This window comes from Hippoglossus stenolepis, chromosome 1 (genome assembly GCF_022539355.2).
Source record: "Hippoglossus stenolepis isolate QCI-W04-F060 chromosome 1, HSTE1.2, whole genome shotgun sequence".
Taxonomy (NCBI): domain Eukaryota; kingdom Metazoa; phylum Chordata; class Actinopteri; order Pleuronectiformes; family Pleuronectidae; genus Hippoglossus; species Hippoglossus stenolepis.
This window is the reverse complement of record NC_061483.1, coordinates 29,372,564-29,396,275: the sequence shown is the minus strand read 5'-3', so window position 1 is coordinate 29,396,275 and position 23,712 is coordinate 29,372,564. Positions and strand designations below refer to the sequence as shown.

Below are 23,712 nucleotides of genomic sequence, written 5' to 3'. Positions count from 1 at the left end.
TCCTGGTCTTAAACTTTAGATCAAAATAATTGAGGCTATACTTACAACTCAGGCTGTTAATCTCACTCAAAAGAAAGTGATTACCTCTTCAATACAGTTGACAAAAGGAGTACTCTTTTTCTACATCGAGCAAGCAATTTAAGTTTTGTTGAACTGACAGGTTTTTGAATGGGGTTCAGCGGGATGTTCCTAGTGACAGCAACATTCACATAATATAGTAAAAAAAATGTTCTATCCTTCAGGCCCCTGGCCCGCATTCAAACTTTATGCGAAATGTACAGCGTTTCTGTCAATAATAGAGCAAACAAAAGCCAACAGAGACTATAATCTCATTCCTCTCTCAGACCACAGAATTAGATGCTACAGCTGCACCTCATGGGCATCCCTGAAACAGCACTTGACATAGTGGGAATGTAGTTTACTCCACACCAAACATGAAAGTGAAGAACTTTCACTCTGCAGCTTCTCTGAGGGGCAAAAATGTCCTCGGGAAAAAAGGAGAAACATTGATATCAACTGCAAAGGAGACAGCCCTACGATAAAAGTTTTGTCTTGCTAAATATTACTATGTTATTGTCATTTTTAAGGTTGAGAAATCTGTCTTGATGTTGAAAGGTGGCCCTTGATGATACCAAAATACAAAAATAACAGATAATTCCTCAAATGCATTAACGGTTCAGTGTGCAGAATTTAGTGATCTGGTTCATTCCATGCACCACTCACCTCACCCTCCCTTCAAACATGAAAGAGAACCTGTGGTAGCATGATTGTCATAGGCTTAAAAGGTGTTGAGTTTGTCAATTTGACACCTACTGTAAAAACATGGCACCTCGGTAGAAAGGACACCTCCCTGATGTAAATATGATGTATTTAAATATAAAGACCCATTATGAATTAAAAGAAAACAACAATTTGTACAATTTATGAAACATGGTGAAACATCATAGTTATTTTATATTAATTTCTGCAAAATATGGCCTTTCAGCTAAATCTTTACCCAATGGTCCTTCTAACAAAAATGTAAACCTGTTTTGAAAATGTTGAAAGTAAATTCAAAGCATAAATATTTGTGTTAAGAATATGAGGTTAAGTAGCAGTTGTGAGAAAAATTACTACTTAAGTAAAGTACAGATACCCTGAAAATCTACTAGTAATGTAATTAAGTATTTATGCTGTACTTCCCAACTCTACCTATAATGTATGATGTATTTAAAAGATCACCAGAACTAGTGTGTGACTTATTGCTTCTTAATCTCTATTCTAATTGGAGGATACCACCTGGGATGTTAGCAACTACACTGCAAGCTGAATGCATTAATGTTGGTGAAAGCAGGAAATTCTATCCCTGTTCCACAGTACAAAAGCCCATCTGTGCTAATGGGCGCAAACCTGTTAAAATGGATAACAAGATGGTTGCTGCTTCCACTACAGAATGTGAATGTAGGATTGAAGCCATGCCTTTCAATACAGGTTGTCTCTGCTATTGCATGCATTTGTTTTAATTCATATTACATGCAGCAGAAAATCTTCAACAAACTTTCACAAACAATCAATCATGTACCAAGAAAGTTTTGATTTGACCACAGTCAAGCAGTCTCACCATTTGGTTTACGAGGCCACTTTATAGTTTACATCTGTGTAGCTTAAGAGTCAGTGTGGTGGTGTATTATAAGAGTGGATATAACCTTTGATAGGGGCTACTGACGTGATCAAATTAAATATCTGGCCCTAGGCAAAATGTTCTTATATGTTTACAGTTGCCTTAATACCTTCAACCTATTGCAGTTTAATTGTTTTAAACACAATCTGACCTTTGGTGGCACACAGCAGTTACTATGATTGAAATATTGATACATTGCTTATTAATATTGGGTTTCCCCCAGGTCTCTAGATTGTTCAGTAATGAACTAACACGCTCAGATCAATACAGAGAATTGACAGGCCTTTTTGTATGCATTGCTCATGCTGGCAGATGCACTTACCAGGTTTGTTTGCAAACACTAGTCTCCTAGCATCATTAGCCGTGTAGTTTGGAATTTAGTTTTCAGATTAATACAGCGCCATCTCAAGTGTTGCACAGTAGTTAATGCTTATCCTTATCTCATGTTGCTGAAATTTATCTGTCACTGTAATGTGGTGGAAATAGTAAGGTGTCAGGTCTGTGTGAACCCATGTGGGGACGTTTTCCTGGTAGCCTTTTCAGCGAAATTTTTGCCAAGCTAGTACTGTAGTACAAACAGTACCTGGGCTGATAATTAAGTCTTTGCACACAGACCCTCACTACAGCCCTCAGGCAAGCCCTCAAATATTCCTTGAAATTCTATTATAGTCTTTAGCCAGCATCTCATTACTTGCCCATTAGAAAGAAGTAAACAAGTTGGATTCATAATTGATTGATGGCCAGTTCAACTATCTTCATCCATAGTTTGTTTGTATCACAGAGAAGTACCTGAAAACCCTTCTCAATAAATTGCTGGTAATTACAAGAAGGTTTATTCAAGTAGAAATTAAGTGACAAAAAAAACTGAAAAGAGTTAAATCAGGTATTGCAACTAAGCATTAGTGATTCTGTAGTAGACAAACTCCTAATAAAAGTAACCTCTTCTTGGTGTTAGGTGATTACACGTTTTCTGCCTGTTACTGGTCTTACATATAACTTCCATACATGGCTCTTCCCCCTTCAGGTGTGTGCAGTGTCTGGAGTGGAACCCACTACAAGACATTTGATGGAAAAACCTACGATTTCAACAAGAAACTGCATACTACTGGTCGAATGATCAATAAAATAACCTGTGATAACAGTGAACAACCGTATCTGTCGAGCCTTCGAGGAGATACATTCTTACTTACGAAGTCTCACTGTTATGTACCAATCCTGCAAAGGTCGTCTTCGCAAATAAGAGACTTCCAGAATCTACAGTTAATACAGTAGCAATAATTCAACTGTCATTTGTTATTTCAATTACTTATTATATCACCTTATCAGGTATTTTCCAAGAGCTGGGACTGTTCTGGTGCTCAATCTGTCCAGTGGTATGAAATTGAAATAAATAATGCTGTGCTTAGTTCAAGAAAGTCTGTTTGTCGCTTTGTCCCTGGTGTATTTGAATGACAGGCAGATCCTATCCCGCCTACAAAAACTCAACCTGTCTATTACAGCTTCAGATATAGGCGGTCACACTGGGAATACCAGGGAGTCAGCACAGAAGTGGTCTACAGGGAGCTCCTCAATCACCGTGAGCTTGCCCCACTTCCCTCTTTGAGAACACTGAGGACAGTGTGGTGAGAGTTACAACAACACGTGACCCTGATTACTCAGCCCTGCTGTGTTCCAGTGGTAGTTGTGTGCTTGAGAAATCATAGGGTGAAAGAACCTTTTCGATGTCACTTAAAACCAGAGTGCACCTGAGAAGTGCCCTGTTGTGCCAACTGGCCTTCCGTCACTGCCAGAGACTGCATTTGAATATGACTGCACAATGCTACTTCAAAATATTTAAAATGTGAGGTACAGAAGTTCGATATGATGAGGGGTTGAGGTCTTGGGGCATAAATGATCCGTTTCTAATTTCTTTCTATAACTCTTTGCTTTTTCTTTGAGGTTTTCTTGCCTTTTTGATCATATTCATCAGACTTTCTTAAATGCATAAAAATGCTCATTTCAGCCTGATAAATTGCCACCAGTTCATGTGTATATTCAGGAGATTTGAAGATTAGAATAATTGACGAATAATATAAGGTTATCGGTCTGTTCCATGTGAAACAGTTTAATTTCTAAATGAGTAAGGACATTTGATTGTATGCAAATCAGAAGACATGTTAAGCAACAAGCTGGTTGTGTTTGAAGACAACTTTGTTGTTTGAAGTTCTCAACAAGCATTGATGGTATAGTTGTCTTTTAATAGCTTGAGGTGTCTGTAGAGCATTATGAGAAACTGTCATGAGGACGACACTCATGGAGGTATGAGAATATCAAAGCCTGTGTAGTGATGTTACACATATGAGATTATACTTAAAAAACCTAGGCTAGCTGTTTATAAGATCTTCAACAACACTGAACTGTATTGAGTTGCAGTGTCAAAATATCTAAGCAAAGTAAATTGATACGACATGATTATATTAATTTTGGTAGTACTATGTCCAAATACAGTACTGAAAAATGGTGATTGGGACAAAGCTCTTGTATTTACCAGGTGCAAGCTACTTGCTGCTAATGCTGAATTCATCACTGCTCGCTCTGCCTGGGGACCTGTGACAACTCCCGGAACATGACTGCCGTTCTCCCCAGGTCAGGTGGGAAAGCTGCTCAGACTCTGCAGACCAGTGGCATGTCCCAAGCAAACCATGTGCCCGGCCCCCTTTACTACTACTGTACCCCCTGTGACAACACCACAGACAACAACACAGCCATAACGCCAGTTCAAAAGCCATCTGTGAACTCTAAAATCAGGTAAGGACAAAAGTGGAAAGTAAGAGGTATCTGAGCATATGTATGAACAAATCGAGATAGACAACACTGCAATCGGGCAATGCATCTGCAGTCACTGCAATTAAAAGACATGATGTCAATCAAGACTAGAAGTGTAAGAATACAGTTCAAACAAAGAAACTGGAATACAGCTTCTTCAATCATTGAGTTGGTTGTGAGATAGTGAGACTTCATAAAGATGGAGTGGATACAACAACATCAATAGACTACTGATACAGTTGCAGCAGTGGTAAGGAGGTGTAGAAAGCCATACTAAAATGTGTACATCTGACTTGACCCGAGGGTTTTCAGTTACAAATCTGATGGAGACTTTGATGCATTTTATTTAATCTGTGTGACCAGAAAAGTAACTATGATACATTGTTATTCAGGTCAATTCTAAAACCACTACAAAAATCGATCTGAGTCACTACCCACAAGAACTGAATCAGACAACTGTAACAAACCCAAACATTTTATAAAAATCAGTGTTTCATGAGTTCTTAGCGACCCCATCTTATAGTTGATGTTATTCTGCACATGTGGCAAAGGCAAAATCGTCTGATAAAGCTCTCCTGTAACGTCTGTCTTATGTCCCCTCTAGTGTGTTGACCCATGCCACTCCAGTCCTTGCAAGCCAGGATCATACGTGAAAACCTGCTTATTTCTGACATTTGTATCAATGGAAATAACACCTGCACCAGCCTGGGAGGCCTATGCCGCAAGTGCTCTAAATGCAGAGTCTGGCATCAACACTGGAGGAATGCCACCAACGGGCAGTGTGGTAAGATAAATAATCAACAGTGAAGAGTCCACCCAGCTGCTGTGTGGGTTCTTTAAATGGGTATGTGAGCATGTTCTCTGTCTTTCAGACACAGGGTGTCAGCAGCCAAGTGTACAGAGCTTGTAGCTGAAAGTGGAGCCAACATGTAATGAAGGTAAAAATTGCACAGCGCATGTACTTCATGGCGTTTCTGTTTTTATGTGTGTTGGCATTTACACCACTCACCCCATTCATTTGCTCAAATGTGTGAGCTGCCTGCCTGAAAAACCATTGACTTGCAACGATCAACTAGTTTCTGATATATAAGTGAAATGTAATTGAAATGAAACCCTTCATAGATGAGACAACCTTCCATTTGGAGGCAACATTGTGTCATTCTTTGAAGACATTTCAACCTGTATAACTGGTATTTCATTCCTGATCAGATGTGAGGAAGTTTACAGCCTTGATGAAGGCGGCATCCACCAACAGCTCTCAGGAGGATTGTTTCTGTACTGATAGCACCACCGTATTCAACACAGTCTGTGGCATGTGTTGCCTACTGCTGATAAGAGAGATACAAAACTCTGACTGAGTAAAGGACTTTTCACAAAATCATTGGCTGTAATACTTATGGAAATTCTACAAACATTTGAATTTTCTAGTTATTGTTGAACCTGATGGAGGACCCAGAACAATTTGAGAACTCTCTGCCTAAAACAGACATATATGTGCTTTAGCCAAACATGAACTGTGAGGAGTTGCTGGCTCCTCTCTCTCCACTCAGCCAGCCTGGTGACAAATAGACCTTCAACTGCAAAAACTGTATGTGCAACCTGGGATTCCATGAGCGTCGTGTGTGAGCCTGTTAATTACCCATCAGTTCCCCGCCCGTCTACGATCACCTTACAAGCCGGTCAACAAGACCCGAGGGCTGCTACTACAACCGATCTGTGTGGTAAGTGTCACTTCAGATAGATCTTGATTCGGTCCACGCTTGGATTCGCCAGCCTTAACGCAGTTTTTGAATAGAAATTCAAGCTGAGCTGATCATGTTCACGTTCAAAGCTCAGCATGGCAATGTTAGAAAACAACAGTTTTCAAAAAAAAGATAACTCAAACACATAAAACAGTGTGCTTTTAAAATGGTCAGCAATGGCCCGTGAAGCAAGAGTGAGCCCCTCTCTCATTAACATCTTTAAACTACATGAGCAAAGCATTACCTGCTCCAGTGAAATCAGGCGATGTGTGGATGTGGGGATCTGTGTAATTACTTTGCAGAGTCTTTCCTGCGACAAAAGCCTGGGCAAACTCCTGCTCACTTGTGGTGAATCCACTACAAGTAGAGAACTGCTGTTATGGTTTCAAAATCTCGACATTAACATGCTGTCTGTAACAGAATGTGATAAGAACCTGTGTCCTGCTCCCGTAAATGCTCGCTGGAGCTTGAACTCAATGTCACGGAAGTACCTGCTCATGGAAATCCTGAAGAGTGTGGTATGTGACTCTATTTTAACATCACGTTATGCTGGTGGATAATATGTCATGCAGACATAAAGAGACTGCTCTCAGATGTTTTTGTTGGAACGGGAGCATGCATAGCAGCTGAAACATAGGGTCAAATACCACATTCAACTAGTATCTGGCATTTGCATGCATGTTATATTATATTTTATAAAGCGGCAAAAGAAAGTTTAAATATGGGAAGATCATTAGATTCTCGAAAATATTTTATATTACTTTATTCACCACATAATCAGTATCTACGAAGAAGCTTCATATTTCTCATCAGATTTTACTTATGAGGATTCTCATGCCAGCAATATTGAAGAAGCTATAGTAGACTATAAAAATATAACATATAACACTTTATTTCAATGATAAATATTTATGCAATATCATTATATCATCATCTCCAGAATTATTTTTTAAGTCAAGTCTTAAGTCTTAAGTCTTGAGTGTGTGTGTGTGTGTGTGTGTGTGTGTGTGTGTGTGTGTGTGTGTGTGTGTGTGTGTGTGTGTGTGTGTGTGTTTGTGTGTGTGTGTGATAGGATAATGATAAGATTAGAAATGCTGCCGAAGTACATTCCATTTTCCACATATCTGCTTTACTTATCTAATACTGACCACATCTCTGGTTCCTAAAGGTGTAATGTGTCTACAACATGACTGAGTACAAGGTAAGCACACTGTCTACACTCCAGATGTAGACAGGCATTAGCTGCAAATATAAGTCAACAAGCAAGACTATGCAGTTAGTAGAGGCAAACCATTCCAGCAGGGCAGAGGCAGGGAGGGGCTGACAGAGGTGTATTATATGAAATGCAAAACACACAGATTAATACACAACTCTCAGTTTGAACTCTTTTCACAAACATCCATATCCACTTTACCATGGTGCAAAATTATGGAGGAATCGGTTTTCTTGACAGATGACAGCACATTTCAGCACATCCTGATCTATTTCACTGAGATGTAATTCTGTATTTGTTCAGATTGCACAGAACCTACCATAAATTATCTAGACTGCCTTAAACATTTAGTGAAACTAATAGAGGAGCAGACAGCCTAACAAAACTAACATTTTCATATACATGTTCAAATGACAAAGCATGGTACATTGGTTTTCGTTTGTGTCGATATGACGTTGCCATTTGAACTCTGGTGTGGACCTAAACAACTCCACCGAGAGCAGGTGGGGAGGTGGCTTCTGAGCAAAAGTTAAACTCTAACTAATAGGTTTATGGTAGCACTTTCCCATGTGTCAAAGTAAGAGAGCGCTCTTTCAAGCTGTTTGTCCTTATTTTGTCAGCAAGTTCAGATGTCCTTTATACTAACAACTAACCACCTATTTCTTTATCAGCTCTTTGTGACCCCAATAAAACTTACATAGGTGGGTGAGTACAATATGTGCTGCTATCAGATACCAGGAGCTTAATCTTTGTATTACCATTTTGCGTCACAAAAGCAATAGACACCATATTACAGTCACCAAAACACAACTCTTGGATTAGATTGTACTAAAAATAGTGAAAACAGGAAACTGGACAGAATTTAAAGAAAACAATGTGTTTTTTTCTTAGTCGAAACAAATTCACTGAAATAAAGTGTGAAAGCTTCATGGTGTTGTCTGAGAATAAAGACATTGATCAATTTGTGTTTATAGCCTGGTCAGAAGATTCCAGCACCAAAACCAGAATACCAATAGAAGAACCATCACTGATGAAAAGAAAACATCAACAACATATGCTTTCCTGTCGGACCAGGCGCAAACCTCTGGAACAAGCAGCACCTACTCTGGACCAGTACAAACATCAGCAACATCAGCATCATCATCAGAACCAGAACAAACCTCTGGAACAACAGCACCAACATCTGGACCAGAACAAACATCAGGAACAGGAGAAACATCATAGCTTATCAGCATCACCATCAGGACCAGGTACGACCTCTGGAACAACTTGGCCTTATATCTGGACGGAGAGTACAAACATCAGCAACATCAGCATCATCATCAGAACCAGAACAAACCTCTGGAACAACAGTGCCAACATCTGGACCAGAACAAACTTCAGGAACAGGAGAAACATCAGCAACACATCAGCAGCCTCCATCCAGGACCAGTCTGACCTCTGGAACAACAGCCTCCCTATCTGGACAGGTACCAAACATCAACAACATCAGCATCATCGTAAGAACCGGGACAAACCCTCTGGAACAACAGTGCCAACATCTGGACCAGAACAAACATCAGGAACAGGAGAAACATCAGCAACATCAGCATCACCATCAGGACCAGTACAAACCTCTGGAACAACAGCGCCACTATCTGGACCAGTACAAACATCAGCAACATCAGCATCATCATCAGAACCAGAACAAACCTCTGGAACAACAGTGCCAACATCTGGACCAGAACAAACATCAGGAACAGGAGAAACATCAGCAACATCAGCAACACCATCAGGACCAGTACAAACCTCTGGAACAACAGCGCCACTATCTGGACCAGTACAAACATCAGCAACATCAGCATCATCATCAGAACCAGGACAAACCTCTGGAACAACAGTGCCAACATCTGGACCAGAACAAACATCAGGAACAGGAGAAACATCAGCAACATCGTAACACCATCCAGGACCAGTGCTATCGACCTCTGGAACAACAGCATACTATCTGGACCAGTACAAGCATCAGCAACATCAGCATCATCCATCAGAACCAGGACAGGCCTCTGGAGTTAACTTGGTGCCAACATCTGGACCAGAACAAACATCAGGAACAGGAGAAACATCAGCAACATCAGCAACACCATCAGGACCAGTACAAACCTCTGGAACAACAGCGCCACTATCTGGACCAGTACAAGCATCAGCAACATCAGCATCATCATCAGAACCAGAACAAGTAGCGACAACATCTGCAGGATCCACTCAGGCACCTATATCAAGTGGTTATCAATCCAGACCATGCGGAGAATTATTACTGTGGTCCCAATATGAATCTAACTGAAATATAAACATCGTTACCTGCCAAACCTGTGTCTACCCAGCACAAACTGCTCGAGGTAAATTCATTCTTACTCCACACCTCTTACTGTCCCTTACACTTGAACTATCTTCCAGATGACACCATATTTTGTAAACCTGTGCAAGCTAACACATAATGTTGTAACATATAATGGGCTCGTATATATGTAAATGCGGAGGACTAAACAAAAACCTCTTGGTATAATGAAATCCATTACAAACTGGCCACATAATAAACATTAACTTTCTTAACTTAACTGCACTTTCTGAATGCAAAAGCTGTTGCCAATGAATTGCATTAGTTTTGTGCAAAAGTGTACTCCAATAAAGTGAATTGTTAGACTATATTAACTGAAATAATCCGATAACTAAAAGCGACTCAAATGTCTTTGGATTTTTCTTTGACTAAGACAAGAAAAGCCCAGACTTAGTCAACAAAAGCTTACTATAAGGCCAGGACTTGCTACGAGCGAAAACACAAGGACACCTTTATGTTCAAGCTTTCATAAAGTTCCACGCAAATGCTCCTATCCATCGATGGGGCGCCCTGTCTCCCACTGTCCCTCTGCTCTCTCACTCTGTCTCCAGGGTTCTGAATATAAGACCATGCTTACCAAAAGTGCTGCGGGACCTGTGTTCAGACAGAAGTGTGCGCTGCTGCGGCTGACAACCCAAGGGGTTTACATTGAGATTCAGTACTGCCGCTGTGTAGTGTTAACTCACATTTATTATCCAAGTATACAAGAAGAGGATGTAAGTTGTGAGAGAGTTCTTCTTACCAATGAAATGGGGATATTTATTGATTGTGAAATAAGAGTAACTGTAGTATTTCAGAACACAGAAGTTGTAAACATTATCTAACTGACCAGAACATCATTTTATATGTGTATCAGTCATCATCTTTGATAGGGACAGTTTATGATTACTAATTTTCTCCTCTCTTAGTGGTGGCGTATGCAATTGTAAGTTTTCTTAGTAAGTAGTAAAAGAATAAAAGTTAATGTCTTAGTTAGACATTTTACTAATCTCTGCTCTTTAGTGCAGATCAACAAGGCGTATGTGTGCCTGAAGACAATTAATGTACTATACCTGTAAGAAGATCAATGGACAACAGTACCAACCAGATGATAAATAATTTGTCATACTTACAACCTGGATTGTGAACCTGTGGGTTATCAAACCTCTGCAGATGATATCCCTCAACTGCCTCACCACATGCTATGCACTTCATCTAACACACACCTTCCTCTTCCCAGGGCTTACCAGACAACTCCACGCCAATGGATGTTGCAAACCTGTAAGATAAGCGTAGTCCCAGTATTTGAAGATAAAGGATGAAAAGTTGACTTTGAAACAACTGTGTGTCATGTGTGTGTGATAGTCTAGCGAGTTTGCTAAATGTTGAGCAAACCCAAGAGTGTCTGTGAGGTCACAGAGTAATAAGGAAGTCATCAGGTAGGAAAATGTGAGAGCCCTGGCCTGTCAACACCTAGCACGTACTACGGCGAGCACTGTGGAGAAACATGTCAAAGTGAGTCTATTTAAGCGTACAGAGTTAAGGAGTTCACTGTGTAGGAATTTAAGAAAGTGACATCTAATGGTTCAATTGCTTGTTGCAACTGATTACCCTCCTCAATATCCTTCAAATATGACCTGTGGTAGCCTTTAGTTGTCATTAAAACTCAAGGTGTTTAGTTTGTCGGATTTGGACTACTGTAAAAAAAACATGGCTGACCTCGTGAGAAGACTCTCCTGATGTAAATATAATGTATTTAAATAAAAGGACTCATTCTAGAGAAAAGAACAAAAAATTACACTAGCGAAACATCCTGTGATTATTTAATAATAGAAATTTCTACCAATGATCCCTTTCACCCCAAATCTCACACACAATATTACCTTTCAAAGGTGTATACAGAGCTGCTTTAACTGCACAACACTTATATGGTTTCATCATCAGCATCAGAGCGGGCAACAATCTTTACTTACAACAAAGAGCGGATGTTGACTAAACTAAACTGACATCATTAAACAATAACTGCAACAAGCGAAATATAATAATATCAGTGGATAAAGAGACTAAACAGGAAGTAGGAAAAAGTAGAACTTAAACTTTTAAACATTTATTTCTGTGTTTCGTTTCCCAAGGAAGACGTAAATTAAATAATTTCGAGCACAATGAACATAATCTTTGAAAACTGCCAATTTCTCTTCCATTTTACTGGGCTAATATGGAGGCTCACAGGCCTAGAACCGAATGATTTTGTTGAATGTAGTTTAAGATGTTTTCTTCACTATTTTCCTCACTCAGCAATTATGATCTGCAACACCACTACTGTAAATTAGTGTATCACTGAGAATACCATAGTCTAGTAAGTACAACACTAACATAAAGCACAAAATGGTCAAATCTGTTATTATATGTTTTTGAATGACACAAAAAAAAATGTTGCCAAAAAAAGTACAAAAAATGTAATATGACTAAAACCAACATGGGTGTAAGATCTGAGGATTTAAGATTTAAATTAACGGGGGCCACATGATTTGAGTAAAATGCAGAATATTTATATTCTAAAATGACTGTTGGTATGCTGTATCACCTGGATGTGTGTGTGTCTGTGCAGGTATTCTGCAGAAGCCAACAAGATGATGCACAAGTGAGTGTTGCCAAGGATTCAAAACCAGTCAGAAAAAAGAATTCTGGAACTGACCTGCGACAGCTCCTGGGTCCAGCACCTCCTACGTGCATGTGGGCGTGTCGGTGCAAACCAGCAGAGTGTGTGCCTGGGGCGACTGCCAAACCACAGCGCCGCAGAGGGCGCCTGATCACTTACTGGATCCTGCCGGACACTTGGACAGCCTGACAAATGGCAAATCTTAACGCCGTCTTCTCCATCTTTTTGTCCTGCTTTTTGTATTTATAGCCTAAGGCTACTTTTGCTGTTCACTCTTTGTCTGAGGATTTCTTGGATGAGTTAAATTATATTCCTGCAATATGACCACTCGTTTCGACATTCTCATTAACCCTTGTCAAATGATAAACAACAAAGAGCACACAAAACATCTGCATGTTCAGAAACAAAAGTAGAAACATTGAAAGTGCAAGTCGACAAACTAACATCAACCTGAGAGCAATCTGAGAAGACTCAGCTCCCACATTGTGTTCATGATATCATCCAGCTACACTGTTCTCAAAACTGTTTCAGTCTGTCAAGTAAGACTAAACAACTGCACTGTACTCTTATTGTATGTCAACAATAAATGGTTTTAAATATGCGAGTTTAATGTGTCTTGAAAATAAACAGAATGACAAGACACACAAAACAATGACTATGTGTACCTTTAAGAATCTCGGCATACGATCGTTTGAGACTACACGTGAAAGTCACAAGGATGAAAACTTTGGCAGACAACACATCAACAGCAAGACCTTGACTCTAAGTGTTAATAGAAAGGCTTTAAGAACACATACAAATACTGTGTGATGAAACTAAGCATTTTGAAGCATGAGGCGTTACAAACTGCTGTTGTTCTTTAGTGATGCAAGCTTTTGCATGGGGTGGTGTGGAGGAGGTCATCAAAGCATCTGGGGTCAGGGTCTGTGGACCATGAAAATTGAGCACACTTCATGATCTGGTCACATCATCTTAGTCCACAATGGTTTGAGACCTTTCAGGTCTCTGAATCCTGCTGAGCTTCAAAGTGATGTCATTCTTCTCATCATGCTCACACAGCATCTTTACCTTTATTTAAAGAAAAGTGACTCCACAGGATATATTAGTTTATAATATCAGTGTTTCCACATACTTCGAAGCAGAAAATGGGTGACACCCCAAACTTTACAAGGGAACCTTAAAAGATGACTCAGATTGACGTGGCGTTCAGTGGTTATATTCTTCGGTTCCTCAAATTCCTTAGGTCATCTGTTCATTTTTGATTCTCTCGTCACCATGGAGAATTCTAAATAATTAAATACTTTCATAATAATTTATCAGATTTTAAATGCACCAAACATTTTACAGGTAAATATGAAACAGAAGCATTTTTCTTAAGGTTACTACAAGCATGTTCTCCACACAGTATTAGCGACAAAATCAACATAACAAAAGATGGAATCTGTGCAAATCAACTGGGTTACTCTGGATACAGTGAGAGATTGTGACACTGAAACAAATGAGAAATACAAAATGATTTGGGTTGGTGGGATTTTCAATACCCATCAATTCACACTACTGCCGGTTCAATATTTAGTTCTCTGCTGTAATACAATCCTGACATTTCCCAAATACACTGAATCTGCTATATCACTTTAAAATTAGACTTCTTCAAAGTAAAGGTGAAAACAGTTGTGATGGTTTGAGGATCCAGTGACTCAGCGGTGCATTAGCAGAGACAGCCCAGGCTTCATGTACTCTCAGGCCTAGAAGGAGTCAACGGAGGGAGAAACAGATCTCTGTGGCTACCAGCTGGTGGGAATTCAGATATGGCTGCGGTTTGTGGGTGAGCCACGGGGGTGGGTGGGTGTGTGTGTGTGTGTGTGTGTGTGTGTGTGTGTGTGTGTGTGTGTGTGTGTGTGTGTGTGTGTGTGTGTGTGTGTTTACTTGTGTGTGAGGGCTGCATGCATGTATACGTGTGTGTGTGTGGGATGTCCGTCGTGAGCTTGTGTTCTACTGTTAGAGTTCCTCAGCCATCTGCAGCAGGGAGTTGATGGCAGCGTCCTTGTTGCCCTGCTGTGCGTCAAGCACTGTGCGAACCACCTCCTTATCCAGGTTGGGAAACATGTCCTGCAGAGCCTTCAGGTCCTCCTCACTGCAAACCGGCCCCTGGCCCCCAACGGCTGGCATGGCCCCTGGCATTGCCATGGGCACCATACCCTGGTTGTAGACTGTAGGCACTCCTAGCAACACAGGACACACACTGCAGGTTTAAGAGTGTGGCAGATGAAAGGTTTAGAAATCATTTATTAATTGTATTAAATTATTATGTTATGTCAGTGTAATTAATTAACTAAGTAGAAGTATTGTAACATGGTCTTTCTGTTTACAATTACAAGCCTGATGTTGATGATATCACTGTGACATCATTAGGGTTTTCTCAAACAAGACAAAGCTCCTCCACAGATGACATTACGGTGTGTGTGTGTGTGTGTGTGTGTGTGTGTGTGTGTGTGTGCTCTTGTACAGTTGTCTTTGTGAGGACCAGTTTGAGCCTACAACCTACGGAGTGAGGACCTTTGGCCGGTCCTCACTTTGTGACCCCCCCTCACTTTGTGACCCCCCCATTAATGGAGTGTTTGGGGGTTAAGATTTGGTTTTAGGGTTAGAATTAGGTTAAGGGTTAGGGTTAGGCATTTAGTTTGGATGGTTAGGGTTAGGGTAAGGGGCTAGGGAATGCATTATGCCAATGAGTGTCCTCACTAAGATAGAAGTACAAACGTGTGTGTGGGTGTGTGGGTGTGTGTGTGTGTGCTTGCGTCAAAACCTGTGTCAACAATGGGGAAATGCATGTGACAGTGTGTGTGTGTGTGTGTGTGTGTGTGTGTGTCTGACCTGCGATGGGCACATATCCCACTCCTTGCTGATACACAGAGGGCATCAGGACAACAGGCTGAGTCATCATCCCTGCTGGTAACGACTAGCACAGACATAACATAGTGTTACCACATGATATTCGAGAGAGAGAGAGAGAGAGAGAGAGAGAGAGAGAGAGAGAGAGAGAGAGAGAGAGAGAGAGAGAGAGAGAGAGAGAGAGAGAGAGAACCCCTAAATCAAGATCATATCAAACACTTTTCAGACTGTTTGATTGGGTGTGTGTAAAAACACTCACAGCAAAAGACATCACGAGGTTGATCATGCCCTCCTTGTCGTCGCCCTGCCTGCCACTGAGGCTGAACCACTCATCCACCACGTTGCCCTCCCTCAGGCCTTCAGGGATGGTGACATGAGTCCATGCTATCCTGTCATCCATGGAGAATGCTCTCTGGACACAACATCAGCAATAACACGTTACCACAGACTAGAAACTACATCAGATCACTGATAGACAAAGGCCTATGACGGTTAGTTAGTTTATGACAGTTGACAAAAATAATAGATTAGAATAACGTTTTGAAAATCTGAAAAAGTTCTCCCTTTTTTGTCTTTTGTAGCATGAAATTAAAAAAACTGAATACAGGTCTTTTCATTTTGTATTTGTACTACTGCATAGTACCACCTAACCCTTTTATTCTTTCCAAGCAAAACATGCTGGACCCTATCTGATCCAAACTTATTCATTTTGTTTTAATTTGACCACAGAAGGTGCTGCAAAGCTTCTTATTTTGTGAGTAATGTTTTTTGCACACCATCCATTGAGTTTGACTTCATGCAATGACCATCACACTGTCTGATCAATAATTTAAACACGATTTCAATAGATAATCTTCTAAATAAATCAGAATCACTAAGCCCTTTTTTTTAATCTGTTTGCGTAAATAGTGAATCTGTCATTGGAAGGATGTCACTTCCTATTCCTTCGAACCAGGGCTGCACGATATTAGGAAAACAGGCAATATGTGATAACCTTGTTGAATATCGCGATGATGATATGACTTGTGATAAATAAACATCAGTCCACTTAGTCTTTTAATACATGTTTTGACCGTGAAGTTATTTTTTTTACAGTTTTTAGCAGCTCTGTCAGTAACGTCAGCAGAGTCAGAGAGAGAGAGAGAGAGATAAAACGATATCGATAATTATTGTGATATAACTTTTCCTCGATAGAAATTTAAGATACGTCGATATAACATTGATAGAACTCATCACGTCCATGTTTTGACGGACAACACGAACAGCCAATGATAATGCGCATAGTGCCGAACCAATGTTTTTGCAGATTACGACGAAACGTGGTATTTTAACTTCATTGTTGCAGAAGAAGCGACGCCCCGTTTATCCAGGAACATAAATATGAATTCATCAGGTTTTTATAAAGATCAGTTCTAGGTGTGAGTGATTGGAAAAAAATCAGAGAAGCAGAATCTGTTGTTGACCAGCGGAGTAATGCCTCAGAGCAATGGTGCTGCTTTAAGATAAGATAAGATAAAACTTTATTAATCCCGAACCGGGGAAATTCAGTTTTTAAAGCAGCAAGCACGTCAGAATGAGGTAAAAAAAAGTTAAAATTAAATTAGAAAAATGCTAAGAATGTACGTTATATACACCTTTTCATTGTAGTGCTTTGTATGAAATGTTATAAGTAAAGTGCAGTGGCACAGGATGATTGTGCAAGCAGGATAAAAAAAGTTTTTTGTGCATAAACACAAATGTGCAAAAAAGGTGTTTTCTGGTTGTTTGATTTATATTGCAATATATATATATATATATATATATCGACTGATATGAATAAATTTATCGTGATAAGATTTTTTTCCATATGGCCCAGCCCTACGATGACGATAAATATTCAATAAATCGTGCAGCCCTACTTCAGCCCAGTGCTGCAGCTTTGTTTAAGCTCATGTTCAGGGGCCTATTGATCGTCTCATATCCTTTCGATCTTTATGAAGCCTAACAATCTGGTTTCTTGTTCCTTAGCACAATGCATTGTACACAATCCAGGCCAAACCTGAGGATGCTGTGGTTTTCTTTGGTGAGGTTTTATTTTATATATAAAAATATTATATATATAATTATATCCATAAAAGAATTATGTAATACATGCAATTAGCTTTAATTTGAAATTAGATGAGTGATCACTTTTGCTGCACAAAGGTTGTATTTTCCCACTTTCACAAAGTAATACAATTGTTTGAATCAATTCACATTTTTAGTGATATTGCACATGGGTCTACTCAGTGGTGTTGTATTTTGTGTTTAGCAGTTCAGATCATCCTCCCCATCTCCTCACCTCATCGAAGATCTCCAGATAGAAGGAGTCCACCCCAGGTGGCACTGTGCACTGGATCACCTTGTTCCAGCGTGGGTTCTTGGCTCCGTTGTGAGCGGTTGGTGTTTCATAGACTGCATATCCCAGTCGGATCCTGCAGTACGGATCCATCCGTGTCATACCATAGTTTTTAGCCAGTTTGGCCTGTGCAGCAAAACAAACATCGGGGCTTCAATTAGTGATGAAGCTGGCTACAGTCACAGCTCAGCCGGGTTTTCTCACATATTCAGTAGATAGAAACAAATTTGTAATGGAGCGTTTGTGCATTACTTTGCCATTGTACATGACTTCAGTTCTGATTTACTTCATTTACTTGTACTTAGAAAAAAAAGAAGAACTAAAAAAATATATTTTTTTAAAACATGGCTTACATGATGGCTACTGATAACTCCTCATTCTAATTGGCTGAAAAGAGTGGATCAACTTTTAGTGACTTGAAAGATGTCTGTGAAGGTTCTCAGTCTTTCAGTTCATGGTTATCTAAGAAGAAAACTACAACCAGTCCAGTTACCCACTGATTCAAGCCTTCTTTCATGACCAGACACTTGTTACACAGATGTTCGTTTGCAGTTATAAAAATAAATGCAGATGTTGTAAACTGCGAGTAAGGAAAGCAACATCAAGACTTGGGCCCAATCCCATTTCACCCCTTGGCCCTAGCCCTTCCCCTTCATTTTGAGCATTCACGTGTAAGGGTAGGCTGTCCCAATACCTGTTGGGACGGAGGTGTAGGGCCATTTTTGCATGATAATCCCGTATTTTCCCATAATTTCAAATCGCATCCCCCCTCTTTGAAGACACACAATGCACTTGATTGAACCTACGTATTACAGCGATGTTACTGATCATATCTGCTCCTCTAATAACAAAGCATCCTGGCAGGGTTGCCTATAGACCACTGCTAGCAGCTTGAAGCTGTGAACTTTTGATTTATAGGTGAAATAATGCAGAGCATCCAAGCTTTTCAATTTCAAATGTCATTGATCACCTGCATTAGAATATATGTTATTTGGATATTATAGGTTTGTCACTTTAGTAACTGCAAACAATAACATTGGTTTATTTAAGATCTCAACCATGTTATTACAATGACATCCCCGGTAAAACTGTCTCGTCTGTTTACATCGATGACAAATGATGACGTGTCGGGTTTTCGTGACGACTACTGATGATGTAATGGCTTCTTGAAGGGCTGTCCCAATTCTTAGGGTAAGATTTCAACCACTACCCCTTGTGACACCATTTCATGGGGCAAGATAACCCGCGAAAACAAGAGGTACGGGTAGGATTGGGCCTTGGCGTAAGATCATGGAGCTGAATTTATTTTGGCCACCAGCTTTTCATCAAGAGCCATGCATAATGTGCTTTAATATTTAAAGGTCCAGTGTGTAAGATTTAAGTGAAAGGGATCTATTGACAGAAATTTTATATAAAATAATCCTAGTGCTGTTTTCACGAGTGTGTTTGATCTAAATTATGCAAATTGTTGTTTTCTTTACTCTACAATGGGCCCCTTATATTGAAACACTTTATATTTACATCAGGGAGGGTCCTCTCTATGGAGGCCGCCATGTTTCTTGTAGTAGCCCAGACTGGAGAAACTAAACACCCTTTGCGTTTTTATGAAAACTGAAGGTTACCACAGGTTCTCTTTCATGTTTGGAAGGGGAGGGTGAGGTGGGGGGTGTTCAGCTGCCACATGCAACTTCACCACTTTATGTCACTAAATTCTACACACTGCAACTTTAAGGACTTTGCAGATGCACTGAGGCTGTAGCCTCCTTAGAGCCTGTTAAAGAGCTTCATTGTCTTCCACATCAAGAACAACATACAACTTTGTTGGTTATCATCATCCCTTACTTCATTTCTCCAGGTTGACTTGTTGACAGCCAGCTAAAATTATGCTAGTTATTCTCATCGACGTAACACAGCTGGGAAATCTTTTTGTTAATCTTGGTTGAGGTTAGCTCATATAACTGAGTGCGACTACATTATTAGTTCACAAGTCAAAATAAAGCATGAGGAAATGATGACACACTAGATGAATGTGTTAGTTGTTGCGTTAGCATTGCAAAACTACACTTACATTACTGCGGTGGTAATGAACCTCTAAGAATTAGTGGCCATTCTTTTGCTGTCACAGGTTCAACTACCACTAGGACATCTGGTGGTGCATCCCAAGTCTATCAGGGTCCAAGAGGATGCTCCAGTGCTGGGCAGAGTCTCTTCAACACACCCCAGCCACCAGTTATTATCATATGCAACCAAAAACTAACCCTTGATGCTGGCAAAGTCAAATGATTTTCCAATGGTGCGGCCAAAAAGTGTGATGATTGGACAGAATGAAAATAAAAAGTAGTGTCATTCATAATATGCAGTAAAATTATTCAAATACTGTATATCATCCACATTGAAACAAATATTCAAATGATGTCCAGTTGAATTCCTAACAGTTGAGCCGAGCTGTATTTACCTGAACCACAGTGATGCTGAGTCTCCCCACGGTGCCTATTGAACCACCATACTGCAACTGTCTGGCTGCCTGGGCGTCCAGCTGGACCTGCTGCTGCTGCTGGGTAGGAGTGATGCGCAGGAAATCCTGGGGAAGCTCCCCAATATACACCTGAACACATACATCCATACACACATGTTAACATACCGGCATTCAGACTGAGAATGTGAACACACGGACAGTAAAACAACAGATTATTTCCAATAAGAGTAAAATAAATTATTGTTTTTTAGAATTTGGTGAACCTATTTTTGTATTTTATCTACAGATATGTTCACTGCTTTGTGTGATGTAGTTTTAATCTTAAAAAGTAACAAAGAGCAAAAATCCTGAGGAAACTGTCGAAATCATCAACAACACAAATCATTAAAATCTTGTGATCATCATGAGGATCTAAAAGTATTCATCTTATGTCATGGCCAATAGTGAAGTCATGTGAATGTCATCAAGGCTTGTTGACTGAATCACTGGATGCTCTTGGAGGTCTGGATTTATTCATGAAAAAGTGGTCTGGAATAGATCAACTAACACGGTTTAATATCCAGTGAGCATTTTGTGGCTGCTGCTGGGACGTACTGCACAGAGGGAGGTGTGTGAGTGTGTGAGCTGCGTCTCTGCAGCACATCAGTGTTCAAAAGGACTGAATTCCTGAATAGTATGGCCATTTATGCATCTTCATTCTCTTGTTGGATGACAACATACACTCAGTTGCCAGTGAATTCTTAACTTACATTATTGCACTGATACAACAACCCTGTAATGACTCCCACGTTCAAGCTGTGTTTAAACTGTTGATTCTACTTTATGGTCAGTTGTGAGAGAGCAGTTTGTGTAATACATGTTCATTATGAGGTTCAGCTAAATAACAGAAACCCTTGTTTATATAATGCAATATAGTTTCAACAACACGACAAACTCCATCCTGTAAAACAGATTTAAAAACTCTATATTATAAACCTTATAAAGGTAGTGCTGTTGTAGTAGACTGCATTAGTTTTAATGGGTCAGTGTGTAGGATCTAGTGACATCTAGTGGTGACGTTGCATGTTGTAGCTGAATACCCCTCACCTCACCCTCCCTCTCAAAACATGAAGGAGAACGTGTGGTAGCCTTTAGTTGTCATAAACTCAAAAGGTGTTTAGTTTAGTGTCCAGTTTGGGCTACAGTACAAAACATGGCGGCCTCCATAGAGAGGACCCACTCCCGATGTAAATATAAAGTATTTAAATATAAAGGGCCCATTCTAGAGTAAGAAAACAAAAATTCATACAATTTAGATGAAACACAGTAGTGAAAACATCACTAGGATTATTTTCTATTCAATTTCTGCCAATAGATCCCTTTCAACTAAAACTTACACACTGAACCTTTAACTGACAGATGTATTAGATCAGTGGTGAGGACTCTCAAAGTATTATCAAAGTATTGTTAAAATGTGCTAAAAATGTTCTAAAAAACTGTTATATATCTAGAATATAAAATAATATAGCACCAGATTACACCATGTCAAATTTCATGTTAGCACATCAACTGGCTCACTAGAGCCGTCTTTCCTTCCTTCATTGCAGAATATCATGATAATGCTGAAGATAGCAAACATAGCAGTGTTTTCAAATGTTCAGTTTCCCCTGAAAGCAAAGTAGACTAATGACGACTGATATAAATCTGCAGCTCTGACACATTTTTAAAACACACAACAAATGCTCCTTGCTTGCTGGAAAGAAAACTTTATTTAATGCTAGACAGTTTCAACCAAGTTACAGTAATTAAAGATTGAAACCGTATAACTAACTGGAATTTTACCAAGGTATATCGTGAAATTCTCATAACCTGCGATCCAACATTCACATTTGATTTCACTTTTCATAGTGATCAGGTGTGGAGATAAGAAAGTAAGCAGGATTTAAACTTTATTCATTTCATTCATTGCACTTTTTCTGTCGTGTTCATAACCAAGCGTAATGCTTAGAATGTTGAGGAAGAGACGGTTCAAGATAATTGTCATTGCCCCTCTCTATTACAGCAGTTCTATCACTCACACATCTTCATGCATTTGTTTGAAACAGCTATAAACACTTTTGCCTTCTGAAGTGATCAAGCAACACATCATACAAACTTGTTCTTCTTTACAAGTATACCTCAGCTGTTACATGGCCGGGGTCCTCAAGTCACAAGGAATCAACATTTGCCTCAAACATTTAACACAAGATCAGTCCTTTAACAGCGAGACAGGACATGTGACCGCTGTGAGGAACACTTCATCAGGGAAACCTCAAGGACCCTGAACAACAGGCTGAATAAACACTGGACACAGACAACTTCAGCTGTGAACGTCACCAAAACCCCTCCCTGCACAGATTTTAAAAATGAATCAGTCGATATTGATAACTATCTAATTTTAGCTCCCTAGTGAAGGTTGCCGTTTTAAAATCTTCTTTATGAGCAGAGAATGACAAACACCTGATAAACAAGACATTTTATAAATCTGACGTAGACTAATTATGCGTTATACCTCCTTGCTGTACTTGTACAATGCATAAGCACTATATCAATATTGGACTTTTGTTATACTGCTATTGATGAAAACTATATTGCATCAATTATTGATATATTTTAATTGCCCAGCTCTAGGCTAGACACTGAAGTTCCATCTTGGCTGCTTGATGACAACTGAGCCAAATCACTTTACAACTGACTCAGTAGAACGATGATGGGGAATGATGGGGACTCTGGGACCAACGTAAAACTTTACTGGGGGGGATTTAAATTTAAAGGCTATAGTGTTACTGTGTTATGAAAGATGAGGTGGTTTTCACATGTGTAGAGCTTAGGCTGCACACACAGTGATGGCAGCTAGTGGAGGTGTTGCAGTTCAGTCGTCCTGTGTCTTGATAAGAGATTGAACGTAAATATTGCAGTTTGGTTTCAGAATCGTTAGAGACCTGGACAGACCATACATACCAGTGTTTGTTCTCCACCTCCACAAGTTACTTACTACTCATCCCGTTAGTTCAGTGGTGAGCACTTGTTTTTATAAAGAAGAACATGTTTGACAACGTTGTAACAAACGTATTTGTCGTTGTTGTTGACTTGAATTTAAAGGACGTGAATGAGACTCGGGTGTTAAACGTCAACAAAGCGTCACAGCAGCTTTAATCCGCAGCTAACTCCATTAGCTCGTTTCATATCGTCACTGACAGAGGAGGCTAACTACAGTGCTACAGGCCGCTGTGCTGTTCAATGACTGAAGTTAGCTAACTATCACAGATGTTGTTCAACTACAGTGTGGCTAGTTCCGCCTCGCTGTGTGTGTGTCTGTGTGTGTGTGTCGCTGTGTGTCAGCACAGTGCGCAGAGTGTGTACCTGTCCCCGTTGGGTGCTGATAGTTGTCGCCATGTTGTCTCTTCCGTGTCTGGAGAATTCAACTCTTCTTCCCTCACAGATGTGTAGTGTCAGCAAATTTAATAACAACAACACACACACACCGCTCAGGACAGACTCGACCCGGAAGTGT

At 39.9% G+C, this 23,712-nt stretch overlaps 1 protein-coding gene across 1 annotated transcript; it reads right to left on the bottom strand.

The window, feature by feature from the left end:
- Positions 1-13,733: 13,733 nt before the first annotated feature.
- LOC118109261 (toll interacting protein) lies at positions 13,734-23,712 on the bottom strand. Its single transcript, XM_047341032.1, has 6 exons — positions 23,562-23,712; positions 20,160-20,309; positions 17,648-17,830; positions 15,587-15,739; positions 15,310-15,394; positions 13,734-14,657 (listed from the first exon to the last, which is right to left on the bottom strand). The coding sequence occupies exons 1-6, from the start codon at positions 23,592-23,594 to the stop codon at positions 14,434-14,436; spliced, it is 828 nt and encodes a 275-aa protein (XP_047196988.1). The 5' UTR covers positions 23,595-23,712; the 3' UTR covers positions 13,734-14,433.

Bases quoted from the DNA above. Each gene is read 5' to 3' on its own strand.
- LOC118109261 (XM_047341032.1), bottom strand. From the start codon at position 23,594: ATGGCGACAACTATCAGCACCCAACGGGGACAG. The intron at 20,310-23,561 runs GTACACACTCTG...GTATGTGTTCAG, and splicing joins TCAGCACCCAACGGGGACAG to GTGTATATTGGGGAGCTTCC. The intron at 14,658-15,309 runs GTCAGACACACA...CTGTGTTGCTAG, and splicing joins GGGATATGTGCCCATCGCAG to GAGTGCCTACAGTCTACAAC.